The sequence below is a fragment of the Elephas maximus genome, chromosome 13 (genome assembly GCF_024166365.1).
Source record: "Elephas maximus indicus isolate mEleMax1 chromosome 13, mEleMax1 primary haplotype, whole genome shotgun sequence".
Classification (NCBI taxonomy): domain Eukaryota; kingdom Metazoa; phylum Chordata; class Mammalia; order Proboscidea; family Elephantidae; genus Elephas; species Elephas maximus.
Genome location: NC_064831.1, coordinates 71,365,949 through 71,384,494, shown reverse-complemented (window position 1 = coordinate 71,384,494; position 18,546 = coordinate 71,365,949). Strand labels below are relative to the sequence as shown.

The following is an 18,546-nucleotide window of genomic DNA, read 5'->3' as shown; positions in this document are numbered from 1 at the left end:
CTAACCCAAAGATTGGCAGTTCGAATCCACCAGGCGCTCCTTGGGAACTCTATGGGGCAGTTCTACTATAGGTCGGAATCGACTATGAGTCGGAATCAACTTGATGGAAAGGGTTTTTTTTTTAATACGTAATTGTTATGGATTGAATTGTGTCCCCCAAAATATGTGTTGTAAATCCTAGCCTCTACCTGTAGTTGGAAACCCTGGTGGTATAGTGGTTAAGTGCTATGGCTGCTAACCAAAGGATCGGCAGTTCAAATCTACCAGGCGCTCCTTCGAAACTCTACGGGGCAGTTCTACTCTGTCTTATAGGGTCGCTATGACTCCACAGCACTGGTTTTGGTTTTTTATACCTGTAGTTACAGTCCCATTTGGAAATGGGTTTTCTTTGTTATGTTAATGAGACAGTGTTTGTGCAGGGTGTGTCTTCAATCAACCTATTTTGCAGCATAAAAGATTAAACAAGCAAGTAAGCAAGCAGAGGTGGAGGAAGATAGATACCTGCCACATGAAGGTTACCAAGGAGCCAAGAGATAGAAGCTGAAGAGGCAAGGACCTTCCCTCAGAGCCAAGAGAGAAAGAAAGTCTTCCCCCAGGGCTAGTGCCCTGAATTCAGACTTCTAGCCTCCTAACTGTGAGAAAATAAATTTGTTTGTTAAAGCCACTCCCTTGTGGTATTTCTGTTATAGCAGCAGTATATAACAATTATCTATCCTTTTTCTCTGGTTGCTTTTAAGTTGTTTGCTTGTTTTTTCTTTGTATTTGATATTTTGCAGTTTCACTGTGATGTGCTAGGGTTGAAGGAAGCTTTTTGTGTTTCCTCAAGCTGAAGTTTCATGCCTTAAATCAATTCTGGAAAAATCTTAGCCACTATCTGTTTGCATATTGCCTCTTTTTCATTCGCTCTTTCTTTGGCGAATTCCTATTAGATATATTTTGGACCTTCTCAACCTCTTCCCCATGTTTCATTAAAACTTTATCTTTTTTATTGCTCTTTGTTGCAGACTGGGTAATTTCTAGTTTACTAGTTATTCTTACAATTGTATCTAATCTGCTGTTTAGCTTACCCATTAAGTTTTTTAATTTCGATGAGTTTGCTTTTTTAAATTTCTAAATGTTATTTTTTTCACCCCACCTATTTTTTCATTATACACTGCTATTTCCTTTTAGCTTATATCCTTTTTAAAAATCTTTTTGAAAATAATTTTCAACACACTGATTCTATAGTCTCTTTTAGATTCTTCCTTCATCTTAAGTTTTTGAGATCTAATATTCCTCTCTGTTATTTCTGCTGACCTTACCCCAATAGTGAACATTTACTAATATAGTATGTAATATTTTACTGCAAGCTCATTTTCCACAGGAGTTTGTTTTCTGTGGGAATCCCATATACCGCAGGTTGCTACCAAATAGCTTTTCCTTTATTTCCCCTAGGTACTTCTACCCCAAGTGTTTCATTGGTTCAAGACTAATTTTAACATTAATTTCTCAGCTTGGAGTTTTCTGTACTCTGTAGGAACTATAAATGTGGCCTCTATACTTGTACATGATATAGGCTTGGGTTTTCATTTTCTTGAGAGAGATGATTTTTTCCCTTCCAAGAGCCATGGGGAGATTTAAGCCCCTTTGATGTTTCCTTGGAACCTGTTGGTTTTCATCACAGGTAGCTCTTTCAAGATCAAGGCTTCATGTGGGTTCTCAGAGCCTTGCATGGATACAAGGCCATGTCCCCGTCCCTGTGTGGAAATTCAAATCCTAACCCCTAGCCCCTAGCTCTTATGCCTATAAACAGTTCTGCAGCACTCTGAGCCACCACAGCACCAACTCACGAATTTACCACACTAGGTTTAAAGTTGTTGCTTTGTTTTCTAGCACCTGGTAATTTTCATTTCTTTCTTTTCAAATATGGTATTTTATCCCCCAAGTCTGTGGAAATATAAGGTGGAGTTAGCATGAAAAAGGAAGGGTTCAAATCAGCTCAGTTTATTAGGTTGCTGAAACCAGGGTGTAAAATGAAAGGACCTAGTCTTTGTTGTTGAGAGATTCCAAGTCTAGCAGCAAAAACACACTCATTTAAAAAGAAACACAATGCAATTAAATATGTGCTGAAGAAGGATATACAAAGAACATAATTCAGAGATGTCCATTCTTTATTGCATAAGAAACTGAACTTTCTTCAAGTTATTAGGATGTCCATCCCAATGGGGCTGCAGAGCCTGCCTCTGGGCTCTGCAGTGTCCTTATCCTTATTTGACCCTATCTGGTGAAATTTGATTAACCTAGGTTTTGCCAAATAAAGCTTACATAATCACTTTTTGAAAGGGGAATAAAAATAAAACATTATTAATCTTGATCTGTACAACAAACTTTTGTGACAACTGATGTAAACCCTGTAAATTCAGAGACAGATTCTAAAAGTTTACTTTTGAAAGATGTTACAAAAGGTCATTTGATTAATTTTTTTGAGGCTAGAGTTAGGAATTCTAGACTAGCTGAATTGTTTTAGCTCGTTGAAATCCTCTATTTTTATAACCGCAATTAACTAAGGGGCAAATACCCAGAAAAAAAATAATAATAATAAAGCTTGGGTTGGGGAGCTTGCCCCTGAGAAAGAAAACAAAACACAATACTCTCTTTACTTTCCACTTCAATCAGCCCTCCATCCTTTGTTTAAATACAGAAAAGTACAAAAGATAATAAAATAAATGATGGCATGCTCTCGGGATTCTGATCCCACTTGTCTTCCTTTCTCTAATTAGTTTCTCTTCTTTACCTGCCTCTTGATTTAGCTGTCCCCTAAAACTGAGCCTCAGCCCTCTTCTCTGCTCTCTACCATCCTTCATTCACCCTGTGCCTTCAGCTGTTTTCCAAATGCTGACGACCCTGAAATTCAGCCCTAACTCCCTTCCTGAGCTGTTGCCCAAATTTTCATTGTCTGTTTTTTTTTGTTTTTTGTGGGACAGCTCCACCTAGTGATCACCCGGATACTTCAACGTCCACTCAGCTGCTCAAATCTAGACCTCCTCCTTGCCCTCCCCCTCTTTCCCTCCTTTTACTTTGCCTCTTGCCTTGGTTAACAAGTTATCTTTCTCTAGTTTACTAAACTGGAAGCCTTCGCATCTTCTCTGACCAATCCCTCATTTCCCACCTCCATTTAGGTCCAAGTTCTGTCGCCTGTCCTATCTGCCCCTTTGTCCTCCTAGTGTTACTGCTCTAGGACAGGCCCTTAAGAGCTGGCACCTGGTTTTTACAATAGTCTTTTAACTAGCCTTTCTGCTTCCTGTTTCCTGTCTCCTGCCAACCCACTTTATTCTACATTCTGCTTCCTGTATCAACTAAAATTCCTAGTCATAGCTGGTCCCTCCCGTATTCCAAAAACCTTCACTGGCTGCCCGCTGCCCACACAATAAAATCCATAAGATAAAATCCTCCATAATGTTGGGGTTGGCAAACTTTTTGTGTAAAGGGCCAGATAGTAAATATTTTAGACTTTGCAGGTCATACGCTGTTGTAACTATGCAACACGGCTGCTATAGTACAAAAGCAGCCACAGACAACAGGTAAATGAGTGTGTGGCTGTGTTCCAATAAAGCCTGTTAATGGACACTGACATTTGAATTTCACTTAATTTTCATGCGTCACATAACATTATTCGTTTTTCAATTTTTTTTTAACCATTTAAAAAATGAAAAACCATTCTTAGTCCATAAGCAGTATAAAACAGTGCCCATATTTGGCCCATAGGCCATAGTTTGCTAACTCCTGTCCTAATAAATTTATGTGATTAAATGTGGTTAGGTATGATGGTGAATTTTGTGTCAACTTGGCTAGACTGTGGTGCCCAGTCATTTGGTAAAACACTACTCTAGTTGCTGATAAAAAGTAATTACACCAAAAACCAAACCAAACCTGTTGCTGAGGAGTCAATTCCAACTCACAGTGACCTTACAGGACAGGGTAGAACTGCCCCACAGGGTTTCCATAGAGCAGCTGGTGGAGTCCAACTGCTGACCTTTTGGTTAATTGCCAAGCTCTTAACCACTGTGCAACCAGGGCTCAATAAAGTAATTGCATGTGATTAAATTAATTTTGCTTCAAGTAAAGCAAATTACCTTCCATAATGTGGGCCTGAATCAATCAGAAGATCTTAAGAGAAAAAAGGTGTTTCCCTAGGGTATATTCTGCTGCCAGACTATAAAAAGACACTTTGCCAGAAGACTTTTACTCTTTACTCTTCTTATAGCCTGATCTATCTATTTTGGGACACAAGCCTGTAAGAGTCTCCGACCTGTCACCTGACCTACGGATTTAGGACTAGCCCCCACAATCACATGAACTAATTCCTTGAAATAAATCAACGTCTCTCTCTCTCTCTTGTTTTTGTCCTCCCTCTTTCTCTCTCTTGCCCATCTATCATCTATTTACCCACCTGCCTACCTATCAACTCTCTGTCTCTCATTGGTTATGTTTTTCCAGAGTACCCTGACTAAAACACTAGATTTCTAGCTTGGCTTACAGAAACTGGCCTGTCAGAGAGAGTAGGAACTTTGTGAAATCACTTCTTTTTTAATGTCAGCATGCAAACTCTCCCTGACCTACAGTGGCTGCCCGCTGCTACCACTGTCTGTCCCTAAACTTTGCCTCCTATGTTGAAACCTGGAGATCTCCCTGTACCAAGCCTACTGCCCAATTATCCAAACATGGCTTTGGGATGGAATTGAGATCTGGGGGAAGGAAACCCTGACCCTCTAGGAGAAGACAGGAAGCTTGAGAGGAAGCTCTGCATACCAGGACCCTCACTCCCAGGATGGCCAGGTGCTTCCTTCCTGTGAAGAGCTAAGAGGACATAGCGGAGGGGAAGGTGGGCAGAGGGGAAGGGCAGAAAGCTGGGCAGACCATGAACTCCTGAAAAGGAGGGATCATGTCTGATTCCTTTCTCTATTTCTTGGGCCTAGAACTCAGTAGATTCTCAGAGAGTGTTGGTTATGCTGATCTGTTCAAAGCATCGGACCTGGTTCTCCTGGGATTGTGTATTTGGGAGGGCAGAGAGAAAAAAGAAAGTGGGTTTCAATGGATTCCAGCGACAAGAGACAGGAGAAAACAGAAGTGAAAATGAAGGAGACAGATGCTTCAGTGTCCAGCCCCAGGCTGGTGACAGAATCCAGCTGAGACAGCTGTAGTGGTGTCAGGACTGAGTGTGCAAACACACACAGCCGATGTGCCGGTGGTGACGGAGCCATCAGGAGAGCACCTGCAGACCCCAGAATCCATGCCAGCTGTGTTCTGAAGACTCAAGATACATTTTGCATTCCCAATGTCTTCTACTGTCCAGCAATTCTGCTGTTGGTTCCTCAAACATCAATCTGGAATAGGAACGGGATGGGAAATCTACCTTCTTGCAGCCTTCCATCAGCTGCTGCTGCTCCCCCTGCAAAGATGGTTTTGACGTAAATTCCAATGGGGCCGTAAATGCTGTCTTTTCCCCCAACGATGCTGAAGCCCAGGCCCTGGGGAAAGAGGAGGAGAGGTTCGGATTTAGGAGTGTCCAAGCCATCCATCGGGCTGATGTTTCCAGAGTACCTCTGCCTCCTGATAGGAACAAGGGAACCAGGAAGGAGAGAAGGGGCCTCTAGTTCCATAGGTCCAAGGGCTTAACAAAGAAATGGGAGATACAAAGAGCAGTAACTTTGGTTGCAGACTGGCCAGATGTTTTCCACACAGTGCCAGTGATGTAGTGGCAGGAATCCTGGGTGGAGATTACCAACCCAGCTCTATCCCTCCAGCTGGCAGTTCTGGGCAGATCACTTCCTGCCTCAGAGCTTCGATTCCTTCCCTTGTGAAATGATGGCAATAGTTAGAGAAGATACACAGCAGCACAACAAAACCACCGCTGGCAATAATAATGGCAGCAGCTTGCTAGGTAAGCAGCATCCCTTCTCCTGCCAAAGGCCATTCACTCCCCTTCTGCTCTACATCCCACTCCCTCCCTGCTTTGTAAAACCCTTAGCACAAGGCCTGGATTTTGGTGGTGGTGGTAGGTGCCTTGGAGCTGATTTTCAACTCAAAGAGACTCCATGTGACAGAGTAGAACTGCCCCATAGTGTTTTCTAGGCCGTGACCTTTACAGGAGCAGATTGCCAGATCTTTCTCCTACGGAGCCGCTGGGTAGGTTCAAACTACCAACTTGGTTCAAGCCACCACCCTTTTGGTTAGCAACCAAGTGCTTAATGGTTGTGCTACTAGGGCTTCTTCTGGTTTTTGGTAGCCTATTTTATTGCTGATTTGGTTTTGACTCTACCTCAAGCACTTGATCCTTCTAACTCTGCTTGCTCCTCCTCCTGAACTCAACCCTGGCCAGATAGAATGACCCCTCCTACTTGTCATCCCTGTCAATGACGAGGTCTAGGTATATAGGTCTTATCAGTCTGATAGTGGGAACCAAAAAAAAAAAAAAACCCATTGCTGTCAAATCAATTCCGACTCATAGCGATCCTGTAGGTCAGAGTAGAATCGCCCCATACGGTTTCCAAGGACCGCCTGGTGGATTCAAACTGCCAACCTTTTGGTTAACAGCCATAGCTCTTAACCACTAAGCCACCAGGGTTTCCTGATAGTGGGAGGCCAGCCTTATTTCTGAACTCATCACCCATCTCTACAGTCCTGGCTTCTAGAAAAGCCCAGTGACAGAATGAGATGATACATTTGCTCACAACGTTTATTTATTGAATGTTGATTTATCAAGTTTTCGATACACCAAGATCATTTAAACTGTTCTGATCATCTTTGCACGCTTTTGGTACCCTTTTCTATGGTGCCTACTTGTGAACATTTCAAAAAAATTTTAAGGCAGTTTTTCAAGTACTTCTACATAATTTCAAAGGAGCCTTGGTGGCTCAAATGGTTAAGTGCTTGGCTGCTAACCAAAAGGTTGGCAGTTCTAACCCACCTAGCAGCTCTGCAGAGAAAGACCTGAGATCTGCTCCCATAAAGATTACAGCCCAGAAAACACTATGGGGCAGTTATACTCTGTCATGTGGAGTCGGTATGAGTCAAAATCAACTCGATGACACCCAACAACACCACTATCGCCTAATTTTAAGGGGGAAAAGCATTGTGATTTGGTCATCAGAAAATAAGGCTGCTTGGAGAAAGTCAGTATAGGAGGCAGTCACTCCTCTGTGACGAGGGGAGCAATAACCCCAGCATTGCTCATTCTACTCTATTTCTGGGTGAGCTCCCAGGACAAGGAGGGCACAGGGGACAGAGAGTAAGGAATCCAGGTGTGTGGTGGGGCCCCACTCCCAGAAAGACCCTAAGCAGCAATCAGATCCTTCCCTCATACCACACGCCCAAATTATATTACATGGTATCCTAGTTTCCTATGGCTACCATAACAAAACACCACCAAGCGGGTGGCTTTAGAGAACAGAAAGTTATTTCTCACAGTTCTGGAGGCTAAAAGTTCAAATCAGGGTCTGGGCTGTGTTATTTCCTTCTGCGGGGCTCTCTCCTAGTTTCTCGTGGCTGCCGGCAACGCTTGGCATTCTTTTGCTGCTTATAGATGCATCTGCCTCTTTCGTCACACGGCGTCTCCCCCTGTGGGTCTGTGTCTAATCTGTTCTATTTATAAGAGATGACTCAGGAGGGATTAGGTTGAGGACCCACCCTGCTCTAACACAAACTCGTTAATATAACAGACCAAAAGCCCTATTTCCAAACAGGGTTATATTTACAGGTATACGGGTTAGGACTTCACGATACTTTCTGGAAAGCACAATTCAGTCTATAACAAATGGATTTAAGCACTTGGGTTGCCTGGGCTGTAGCAACTGCCTGTGTCTATTCCAGAAGATCTTTAGTGTGCAGGTCAACCCCACGCATAGGGTAGCATCTTTCAGAAGCAGTAGAAAGAAACATTTGGGATGCTCATTCCCCATGCCCACAGTGAATAAGGAAGACTGAAGTAGAATTAATGCATTTGAATTATGGTGTTGGTGAAGAATATTGAATATATTATGGACTCTCAGAAGAACAAACAAATCTGTCTTGGAAGAAGTACAACCAGAATGCTCCTTAGAAGTGGGGTTGGTGAGACTTTGTCTCACTTATTTTGGACATGCTATCAGGAGGAGGGACCAGCCCCTGGAGAAGGACATCATGCTTGGTAAAGTAGAAGGCTAGCGTAAAAGAGGAAGACCTTCAATGAGATGGATTAACACGACAGCTGCAACAACAAGCTCAAACGCAGCAATGATTGTGAGGATGACAATGTTTCCTTCTGTTAGACATAGGCTTGCTATGAGTTGGAACAACTTGACAGCACCTAACAACAACAACACCCCCCCCCCATCACCACTATTTTCCCCCTTTCGATTTCTTGATTATGGGGCAGAAATCAAGATGATGCTTCATCACCTAGAGAGAGCTAGAGTAGTTCTTCATTTTCAGGCAGCTCCAATGGACAACAAAAAACATGATGTGTAGTTGTTAGGTGCCATCAAGTCTACTGCAACTCATAGCATTCCTATGTGACAGAGTAGAAATACTCTATAGCATTTGCTAGGCTATAATCTTTATGGAAGCAGATCACCAGGTTTTTCTTGAGTAGAGCCATTGTGGGTTTGAACTGCTAATGTTTGGGCACTTATCCATTGTGCCCCAGGGCTCCTCATCCTCATATGCTGAGCTGAATCACTACTCTCCACCCTCATCCATCCCTTGACAAGACAGCTCCTCAGGAACTGGTGTTGCTCCAGTATTTTCTGTTGGAAACGACGGTCCTTGCTTACCTTGGCCTGGCCCTTCATCAGCACAATGTTGGAGATGACCGAAGCCTGGAGCGCCCCGGAAGGCTGCAAGAGCTGAGCTGTGCTCAGTGACCGCGTCGGTCTGGAAGTGCCCTACAAGGAAGAAGCAGGGTGGCAGAGGGTGAGCCACGTGCCTTACTGGAGGGCACCACACGCCTTACTGGGAAGGGGGAAGGCCCAGTGAGAAGAGGGACCAAGAGCCCTCTCTCCAGAGGGCACACAGCATGATGATACAAGTGTGCTTAGTGAGGTGTGGGTGGGAGTCTGGTGGGGAAGAGCTTGCTTCAGTGGCCCCAGGACCCAGCTTTGTGAGCTACATCTCCCTACAGACCAACAACGGCCAACAGCTCACTCAAGCTGATCAGAGGTAACATCACAGACCATGCTGTCCTCCAAGACAGCAATTCCCCTGCAGCCAACATCTCAAGCAGAGACTAGGAAGCCACTGCCAGGGATGCTGTCTACAAACTGTGTTCAATTCAAGACACTTTTACTGACAGCCCTTTTTGCACCAGGAGTAGGGTGGTGAATGAAGGGCAGAAACTCAAAGACTTAAAAACCCAGAGCAGAGGTTGCGGGAGAGGAAGACAGATGACTTTATAGCAGAAACAATGTGTGCCAAAGAAAGGCACATGCTGTGTACCACAGGAAGCTGCCCTGGTGAGGGACAATATGGTCTGGAGGTTAGAGTCTGGGCTCTTCCCCTGGCTCTGCCAACTATCAGCTGGTGGCCTTGGAGAAGTGACTTAATCTCTCTGTGCCTTAGTTTCCTCATCTGTAAAATCACAGTACTAATGTTGTTGTTAGCTGTCGTTGAGGTGGCCCCCATCTCATGGTGACCCCGCACAAAATGGAACAAAATCCTGCCCAGTCCTACACCACCTCCATGATGGTTGCAGATTGGGTCACTGTGATCCACAGGGTTTTCACTGGGTTGTGAAGTCACACAGGGCTTTGATCTAATTCTGTCTGCTTAGACTTCAAGATGCCTGAACAAGGACAGCTACTCACCTTGTCAAGCTTCTGTTTCCTCACTGTACATCGAGGGTAATGTTACAGTCCTTTTAAGCTTCTTTTAAGGATTAGAGGCAATATTTGCAAAACAAGTCACTAGGTCATAGAGATTAAAAGTACAGGCTATGAGGTCATAAATTTAACTTCAGGTCCCAGCTCTGCCTCTTATTAGCGATGTGAACTTGTGTTAATTCCTTAATGTTTCCACGTCCCAGTTTCCTTGTCTACCCCTTAGGGTTAGCATTCAGATTAAATAAAGGAATTCTTAGTTCAAAGCCTTCACATATGAGTTCTGTACATGTAACTCTTAATAGCATAGAAGGAGACCTGGTGGTACAGTGGTTAACCACTCAGCTGCTAACCAAAGGTTGCTGGTTCAAATCCACCTAGCAGCTCTGTGGGAGAAAGAACTGGCAATCTGCTCCAATAAAGATTGTTTTTGTTGTTCTTGTGTGCCATCGAGTCGATTCCAACTCAGATTACAGCCTAGTATGGGGCCATTATGAATGGAAATCGACTGGATGGTCCCTAAAAACGTAGAAGTGGTAGCAGTTGCAAGCGCCTGGCACAAGGGTGCACTCTGTAAATGACCATCACTAGTGAGGTACTTTTTCCACAGACGGCCATACTCAAGAAGTGTGCCCTTCTCCTCTTTAGTTTTGTGGGCATAAAATCACTGAGAAAGGCTTTTCCAGCCACTGCTAAGTCCGAACTCTCCAGGTTTCCCTTCCCTCATTCTTACCACAGCCTTTCCTGCTGGGTAGTCCAGTTGTTGGGAGAGTGACTTCCTGTTACTGCAGAGAGAATAAGGCTGCCTGTCTGTGGATGTCACAGAGTTCTTGGTCATGGGAAAATCTATCTCTCCCGGGCAGTAGGGGTTAACACCTAAATTGGGAGAAGAAGAAAAAGAAGAAATCATTTATGCTCCCAAGATGCAAAGTTCAGCTGAGAACAGTATCAGCCTCTGCCAACTTCCAGCCCCTCATCAACCGGAGTGAACATCAACCACTCACTGGGTACATGGTGGGGAGAGAGGCAGTGAGAGCAGTGGCCGGTGTCTTCATTACCTACATGTGTGCTTTCTGGAATCCCGGGGTGCTGCAAGTGGTTAACGAGCTTGGCTACCAACTGAAAGTTTGGAGATTCAAGTCTACCCAGAGGCACCTTAAAAGATAGGCTTAGTGGTCTACTTCTGAAAAATCAGCCACTGAAAACCCTATGGAGCACAGTCCTGCTCCGATACACGGGGTTGTCGTGAGTCCAGGATGACTCTGCGACAATTGGTTTTGGGGATTTTTTTGTACTTTTTTTTTTTTTTTAATGCTTTCTACCCTGCAGTGTGCAGGCAAGACTCTCACATCTTCCATCAACCCAGCAAACATCGGCAGGCATCTCTTACATGGCAGGCAGTGTGCCAGACGCCCAGGAAGCCACGGTGCTAAGTCAAATCCAGTCCCTGCTATCAGGGAGTTTCAATCCCAACCAAGGACAGAAAGGAGGCAGACACACAGAGGGTTCTAGAACAGGTACAAACCAGAAGCCACATGGCCAGAAAGCTGGGAGAACTGCCAGTGCAACATCCAACCTCCCCAAAGACTCTGCCTCTTACACACACACACACACACACACACACACACACACTCACACACAAGCATGGACACACCCCGAACATGAGCCCACAAAGAAGTCAGTTCTTGATTCTTTGGGGACTCTACGAAAATGCAAAGTAATCAGCTTCCTGTTCTCTGTGGGAATCCTAGGCTTCCTTCAGCTAACAAAGTCCTGTACTGGGACGTTCACAGCCGGGCGCTCCTTCAGAGGCTGTCTCAGCTACTCACTGTCTAGCGTTGCCCAACTGAAATAACATAAAAGCCACATATGTAATTTAAAATTTTATAGTCACCACAATTGAAAAGTAAAAAGAAAAAGGTGAGATTAGTGCCAACAAGACGTTTTATTTCGTCTAAAAACCCAAAGTCAGACCTACTGCCACTGAGCTGATTCTGACTCATAGCAGCCCCGTAGGACAGAGCGGACCTGCCCCATGGGGCTTCTGGGGCTGTAGATCGTTAGGGAAGCAGACTGCCATATCATCCTCCCACAGAGTGGCCGGCCGGCTGGAACCGCCGACCTTTCAGTTAGCAGCCAAGCATTTTAACCACCAAGCCGCCAGGACTCCTATATTTCATCTAATATATCTAAATCACTATGATTTCAACATATGAGTACCACATACTAATTATTAACGGTATCCTATTTTTGGTATGATTGTACTTAGCCTTTGAATTCAGTGTGTATTTTATACTTATTGCACATCTCCATTTGTACGAGCCACATTTCAAGTACTAAATAGCCACATATAGCTAAACCAAGCCAAAACCATACCAGTTGCCATCAAGTCAGCTCTGACTCATGACGACCCCATGTGTGTCAGAATGGAACTGTGCTCCATAAGGTTTCAGTGGCCGATTTTTGGGAAGTAAATTGCCAGGCCTTTCTTCTAAGGTGACTTTGGGTAGACTTGAACCTCCAATCTTTTCGGTTAGCAGCCAAGCACGTTAACCACTTGCACAACCCAGGGACTACCATATGTGGCTGATGGCTACTCTATTAATGCAGCTCTTTTTTTAGTGGTCCAGAGAGGGGCAGGGGTTTCCTAAGGCTCCTCACTTCAAGTGAGTAGACAAGGCTTTTCTGGAAAATCCCCCAAGAAGAAGAAGCAAGACTGGTTGTTAGTTCAGAGAGGAAGTAGGCTGGAGCAGGGTTTTGAGTTTGCTTTATTCTCAAGATGAGAAAGACTTGAGCTTGTTTATAGGCTAAAGAGAGGAAGTCACTGGCCTGGAGTAGGTTGATAAAAGAGGAGAGAACAGGCACCCCTGAGGGTATGAGATCCTGAAGGGTAAAGAGAAAAGGGACCACCGTGGGGGGAAAAGAGAGTTCGTGGCCTGGCATAGCTCTGAGAGTGGCTGGAGAGACATTTCCCTGCCAGGACAGTTGCTCCAAGCCATTGGCTCAGTCCATGTAGGTGGTCTTCTCTAACTTACAGGGACCAATTGTCCCCAGATGGACCAGAAGAGAGAGGAAGCCAGAGGGTTAAGAAAACCACCAAGCCCTGGAGGAAGGACACAAAATCATGGGGGGGGGGATGGGGGAGGGACTACAGATAGTCTAGTCCTAACCCTTCCTGTGCATCATATTTATCTGGGGTTTTATAAAAATGCAGATGTTGGTGCCCCACCCAAACTACTAAATCAATTTTGCTAGCGGTGGGGTCTGGAAATCTGTATTTTTATAAGGCTCCCCAGGTGTGATGCAGCTATCATTAGCCCTTTGGAAAACCCTTGATCAAGTTCAACTCCTTACTATATCAGTGAGGAAATGGAGGCTCAGAGGGTTCCAGAGCGGTTAATACGAGGGTCAGGGCCATAACTGGAGCCCCCTGATCCCAGTCTCCCAACCTCTCCACCCCTGCGCTACACTGCAAAGACCTGCTATTTGAAGGAAGGCAGTGGCACATGGTTTGGGTTCAGAGGAAATAAAGGCAGGAACAGGTGTGGCTCACAGAGCAGATTCACCTCTGAGCCACGGGCAAGCCCAGGGGAAGCAACTCAGGTTCCTCTTCCCTCAGCTTCGCCTCTGCCCTTACTGACCCAGGTGACCCTCGTGTATTTGAAAGTTCCTATCCCCACAATGGGTTCAGATTGGCAGGAAGCCCCGGTATGAAGACAGAGCAGGTTCTCTGAAGCTTTGACTGGTCCCAGCCCTCACCTACTCTTTCTGAAAATTACTCAAAGATGCACTCCAGCCAACCAGAAAATGCGCCAAAATTATCATCTCAAGCGTGGGGAGTAGAAACCAGTTAAAGGTAGAGCATTGAGTGAGTTTGTTGAAAATGGGCTTATAAATGCAAAACCCAAAATAATTTTTGAAAGGGAAGCTATATATTGTGATGATTATATAATAATAGTAGTAGTTTGTAATTTAAGGTTAAGTTGAATTATGAAATTGGGGAAGGAACTGGGATGGTTAAAATCATGCTGAATTTCTCATCTTTCATAAGGACAATTTGGAAAATACAGTCTCAATATTAATTAATTAATAAGCTGAAAGTAAACCTAGAGATGAAAATTTTAACTTTCCAAATTATTGCAAAAATTAAACACACACACAACATAGTTTATAGAACAAGAAGAAGAAAAGAAAGAAATGGCAAATGACCACAAACACTTAAATAAAATAAAATAAAAAAATGGAGAAAATATTTTCAAACAAATATGACAGCAAAGTGTTAATTTATCCAAGAAGTTTTTTTTAAATAAATTAATAACAAAACAATGATGATCCCAATAGAAAAATAGGTAAATTTTAAAAAAGAAATGAAGAAACGTTTAACATCATCAGTAACGAGAAGTATTCTATTCCACCTATTATGTAGGCTAGTGTGTCAGTCAAGATTCTGGCAAGAACAGAAGGCACACTCAACTGGAATTTTGAGAAGAATTTGATGAAGGGAGCATTTAGGGAGGGGTGGACTGGGTTAAGGGAAATAACAAAGGCTATTGAGGAACCTAGGAACCAGCATCAGCAGGAAGCTGAAGGGCAGGAAACATCTTACCAGAGCCCAGAGAGAGCTCGAACCATGGAAGACAGACCACCTTGACATGATTTATAGTCACAGAAGGACACAGCCACTGCCAGAACTGTAGCACCAAGACAAAGGGAACAGGGGAAGAAATATCCCAGCACCTATCTCCTCCCATCCTCTAATCTCCTGTTGATGCCTCACTGGCTGAACTCAACGAGAAACCAGAAAGCCAGGGAGACTGGGTAACGATGCTGAATGGAGCGAGCAGGGCTGTCTTCACAGGCGAGCGACTTACACAGTCACACAGGGCCCCAAGCTTAGAAGGGCCCTGCACTTGCTTTAATCCTCTGCTGTTGCCATTTTGAAATTCTTAATTTTTGAACAGGGTGCCTCGTATTTTCATTTTGCATTGAGCCCCGCAAATTATGTAGCCATTCCTGGGTGCAAAGTAGGGCAGGAAAGAGCAGAGAATGGGTGGGTGAGGAGGACACATAGAAAAACCCGTATAGCGAAGATTTATTTAATTAGAATTCAGTATGTGCTTTGATTGAAGAAACAGGCATTCGTACATATTATTGGTGTTAGCTCATGTCTCTGGTGGTGTAAATGGTTAATATGCTTGGCCACTAACCAAAGGGTTGGAGGTTCAAGTCCACCCAGAGGTGCCTCAAAGAAAGGCCTGGCCATCTAACTCTGAAAAATCAGCCATTGAAAACTGAAGCTAACCCCTGAGGTCACCTTGTAGCTAAATAACAAATTAGCTCAAAAAATAATGAATATCACCTGTAAGTACTGTGCTCCAAACAGTCAACAATTACTTTAAAACATAGATGAGAATGTGAGACGGCAGGGAAACTAGATTAGTGGAAATGAAACAACCAGAATGGAAATATTGAGAATGTTCACACACCGTAACCAATGTCACTGAACAACTTGTATAGAGATTGTTGAATGGGAACCTAAACTGCTGTGTAAACCTTCACCGAAAAATGCAACAAAACATTATTTTTTAAAAAACCTATGGAACACCGTTCTACTCTGACATACATGGTGCAGCCATGAGTAGGAGCTGACTCAACTGGTACTGATAGTAATGGCAATAATAGCTCACGGCCCCAGGGTTCCACCTTGAGGAAATTATGCTAAAAGAAAAAAATTAAAATATATGATAAAACCCCAGGGATTTACTAGAAGTGACACAAACAGACATGCGCACACCTATGTTCATCACAGCACTATTCACAGTAGCAAAATGATAGAAACAACCTAAGTGTGTAAAAACATGGTACGGCTCAGCAGTAAAGAAAAATGAGTTCCTGAAACATCTTACAACATGAATGAACCTGGAGTACGTTATGTTGAGTGAAATAAGTCAATCACAAGAAAACAAATATTGTATGCTCTCACTTTTACGAAATGACATGAACAGGTAACTGTATAGAAACTAATGTTCAATAGAGGTTACCAGGGGTGGGGGGTAGGGGAAGAGGGAGAAGCACTCCCTAGGTAATAGTCACTTTTTGTTTATAGAAATGGGAAAGGTGGCACTGAATACACGTGAAGTTTGCACAGCATGCCCGAGGTAACTGGTGTCAGTAAGCTGTACCTAGGGAAAAGGGCTGAATGGGCAAATACTAGCATGTGTATGGTTTTGCAATGATAACAACAACAACAAAAAAAGGAGGGCTACAGAAGTTGACACTAATTAGACATAACCAATCACATCATGGGATTAGTTCTCTTGGTTTGGGCCGTGGTCTCTTAAGACAATCCAGTCGATTGGCATAATATAGTTCTTAAAGGTCTATCTCCCAGAATGGTGATTAGGGTCGGGTCTTAAAAGCTTACAAGTGGCCATCTAAGATACAACTATTGGTCTTTATTCGTGTGGCACAAAAGAGAAAGAAGTAAACTCAAGATTCAGAGAAGGAACCGGAGTACAGGACTAATTGTCTCCATGAACCACCACCTCCTCCACCTTGAGACCAGAACTAGATGGTGCCTGGCTACCACTACCTGATAAGGAACATAATAGAGAAATCCTGATAAAAAGGGAGAAAAATGTGGAACAGAATTTCAAATTCTTAAGGAATCCAGACTTATTGGAGCTATTGAGTCTGGAGAAGTTCCCAACACTATGGCCCTGAGTTGCTCTTCAAAACTTGAGTTGAAATTATCCCCTGAAGTCACCTTTAAACTAGGTAACAGTTCAACCCAAAGAGTAAAAATTATCACCCTTGAGTATTGCGTTGTCTAAATATATATGTATGTATATACACAACACATACATTTATATGGAGCCCTGGTGGCTCAGTGGTTAAGAACTATGGCTGCTAACCAAAACGTTGGCAGTTCAGATCCACCAGCCACTCCTTTTAAACTCTATGAAAACTACTCTGTCCTATAGGGTAGCTATGAGTCAGAATGAACTCAACAGCAATGGTTTTTTGTTGTTGTTGATGCCTTTGTTTGTTTTTTAACCAAAGAGTCAACAGTGATTTTTTTTTTAATAATTTTTATTGTGTTTTAAGTGAAAGTTTACAAATCAAGTCAGTCTCTCACACAAAAACCCATATATACCTTGCTACACACTCCCAATTACTCTCCCCATAATGAGACAGCCCGCTCTCTCCCTTCACTCTCTCTTTTCATGTCCATTTCGTCAGCTTCTAACCCCCTCCACCCTCTCATCTCCCCTCCAGGCAGGAGATGCCAACATAGTCTCCAGTGTCCACCTGATCCAAGAAGCTCACTCCTCACCAGCATTTCTCTCCAACCCATTGTCCAGTCCAATCCATGTCCAAAGAGTTGGCTTCGGGAATGGTTCCTGTCCTGGGCGAACAGAAGGTCTGGGGGCCATGACCACCAGCGTCCTTCTAGTCTCAGTCAGACCAGTAAGTCTGGTCTTATGAGAATTTGGGGTCTGCACCCCACTGCTCTCCTGTTCCCTCAGGGGTTCTCTGTTGTGTTCCCTGTTAGGGCAGTCATCAGTTATAGCCGGGTACCATCTAGTTCTTCTGGTCTCAGGATGATGTAGTCTCTGGTTCATGTGGCCCTTTCTGTCTCTTGGGCTCATAATCACCTTGTGCTCTTGGTGTTCTTCATTCTCCTTTGATCCAGGTGGGTTCAGACCAATTGATGCATCTTAGATGGCTGCTTGCTAGTGTTTAAGACCCCAGATGCCACTCTTCAAAGTAGGATGCAGAATGTTTTCTTAATAGATTTTATTATGCCAATTGACTTAGATGTCCCCTGAAACCATGGTCCCCAGACCCCTGCCCCTGCTACACTGGCCTTCGAAGCATTCAGTTTATTCAGGAAACTTCTTTGTTTTGGTTTAGTCCAATTGTGCTGACCTCCCCTGTATTGTGTGCTGTCTATCCCTTCACCTGAAGCAGTTCTTATCTACTATCTAATTAGTGAATGCCCCTCTCCCACCCTCCCTCCCTCCCCCCTCTTGTAACCACAAAAGAACGTTTTCTTCTCAGTTTAAACTATTTCTCAAGTTCTTATAATAGTGATCTCATACAATATTTGTCCTTTTGCAACTGACTAATTTCAGTCGGCATAATGCCTTCCAGATTCCTCCATGTTGTGAAATGTTTCACAGATTCCTCACTGTTCTTTATCGATGCGTAGTATTCCACTGTTCAACAGTGATTTTAAAGCATAGCTGAGAAGGTTGGGGAGCAGGAAGATTAAATAAGTGGAAGTGAAACAACTAGAACACAGATAACAAGAATGCTGGCACAATGTGAAGAATTTAATCAATGTGGGAATGATCGTATGTTTAGAGACTGTGGACTAGAAATGAGTTTTGCTGTGTATATTTTCACCAAAAATTAAATTAAAAAAAATGATTTAAAAAAGCAACTAGCTGTCCAAAAATAGGAGACGATTAATTTATTGATAGTGCATTCTACAGCAGAATAGCATACAGCTTAGCTCCAGGGGTACGCCCAAGGTCACAGAGATCATTAGCACTGGAAGCCGCATCCAAATCCAAGTGCTCTGGCTCCCAAATGTGACCCCTTAACCACCATACCACTCCACTGCCTCTTACATTTTCCCTGAGAAAATCATCAAAAAATCAAACAAAATTTCATGTATAAATTCAGCAAGGTTCATTATGTTATTGGA

General features: G+C 43.6%; 1 protein-coding gene across 3 annotated transcripts in view; it reads right to left on the bottom strand.

The window, feature by feature from the left end:
* IL16 (interleukin 16) overlaps nt 1–18,546 on the bottom strand; it is a 134,873-nt gene that overhangs the window by 41,627 nt on the left and 74,700 nt on the right. For all 3 annotated transcript variants that reach the window (XM_049905270.1, XM_049905271.1, XM_049905272.1), the window contains 3 exons: nt 10,564–10,706; nt 8,790–8,900; nt 5,393–5,507 (listed from right to left, as the gene is read on the bottom strand). In XM_049905270.1, the coding sequence (XP_049761227.1) occupies nt 5,393–5,507; nt 8,790–8,900; nt 10,564–10,706 (369 nt within the window). The remainder of the gene's footprint in view (nt 1–5,392; nt 5,508–8,789; nt 8,901–10,563; nt 10,707–18,546) is intronic.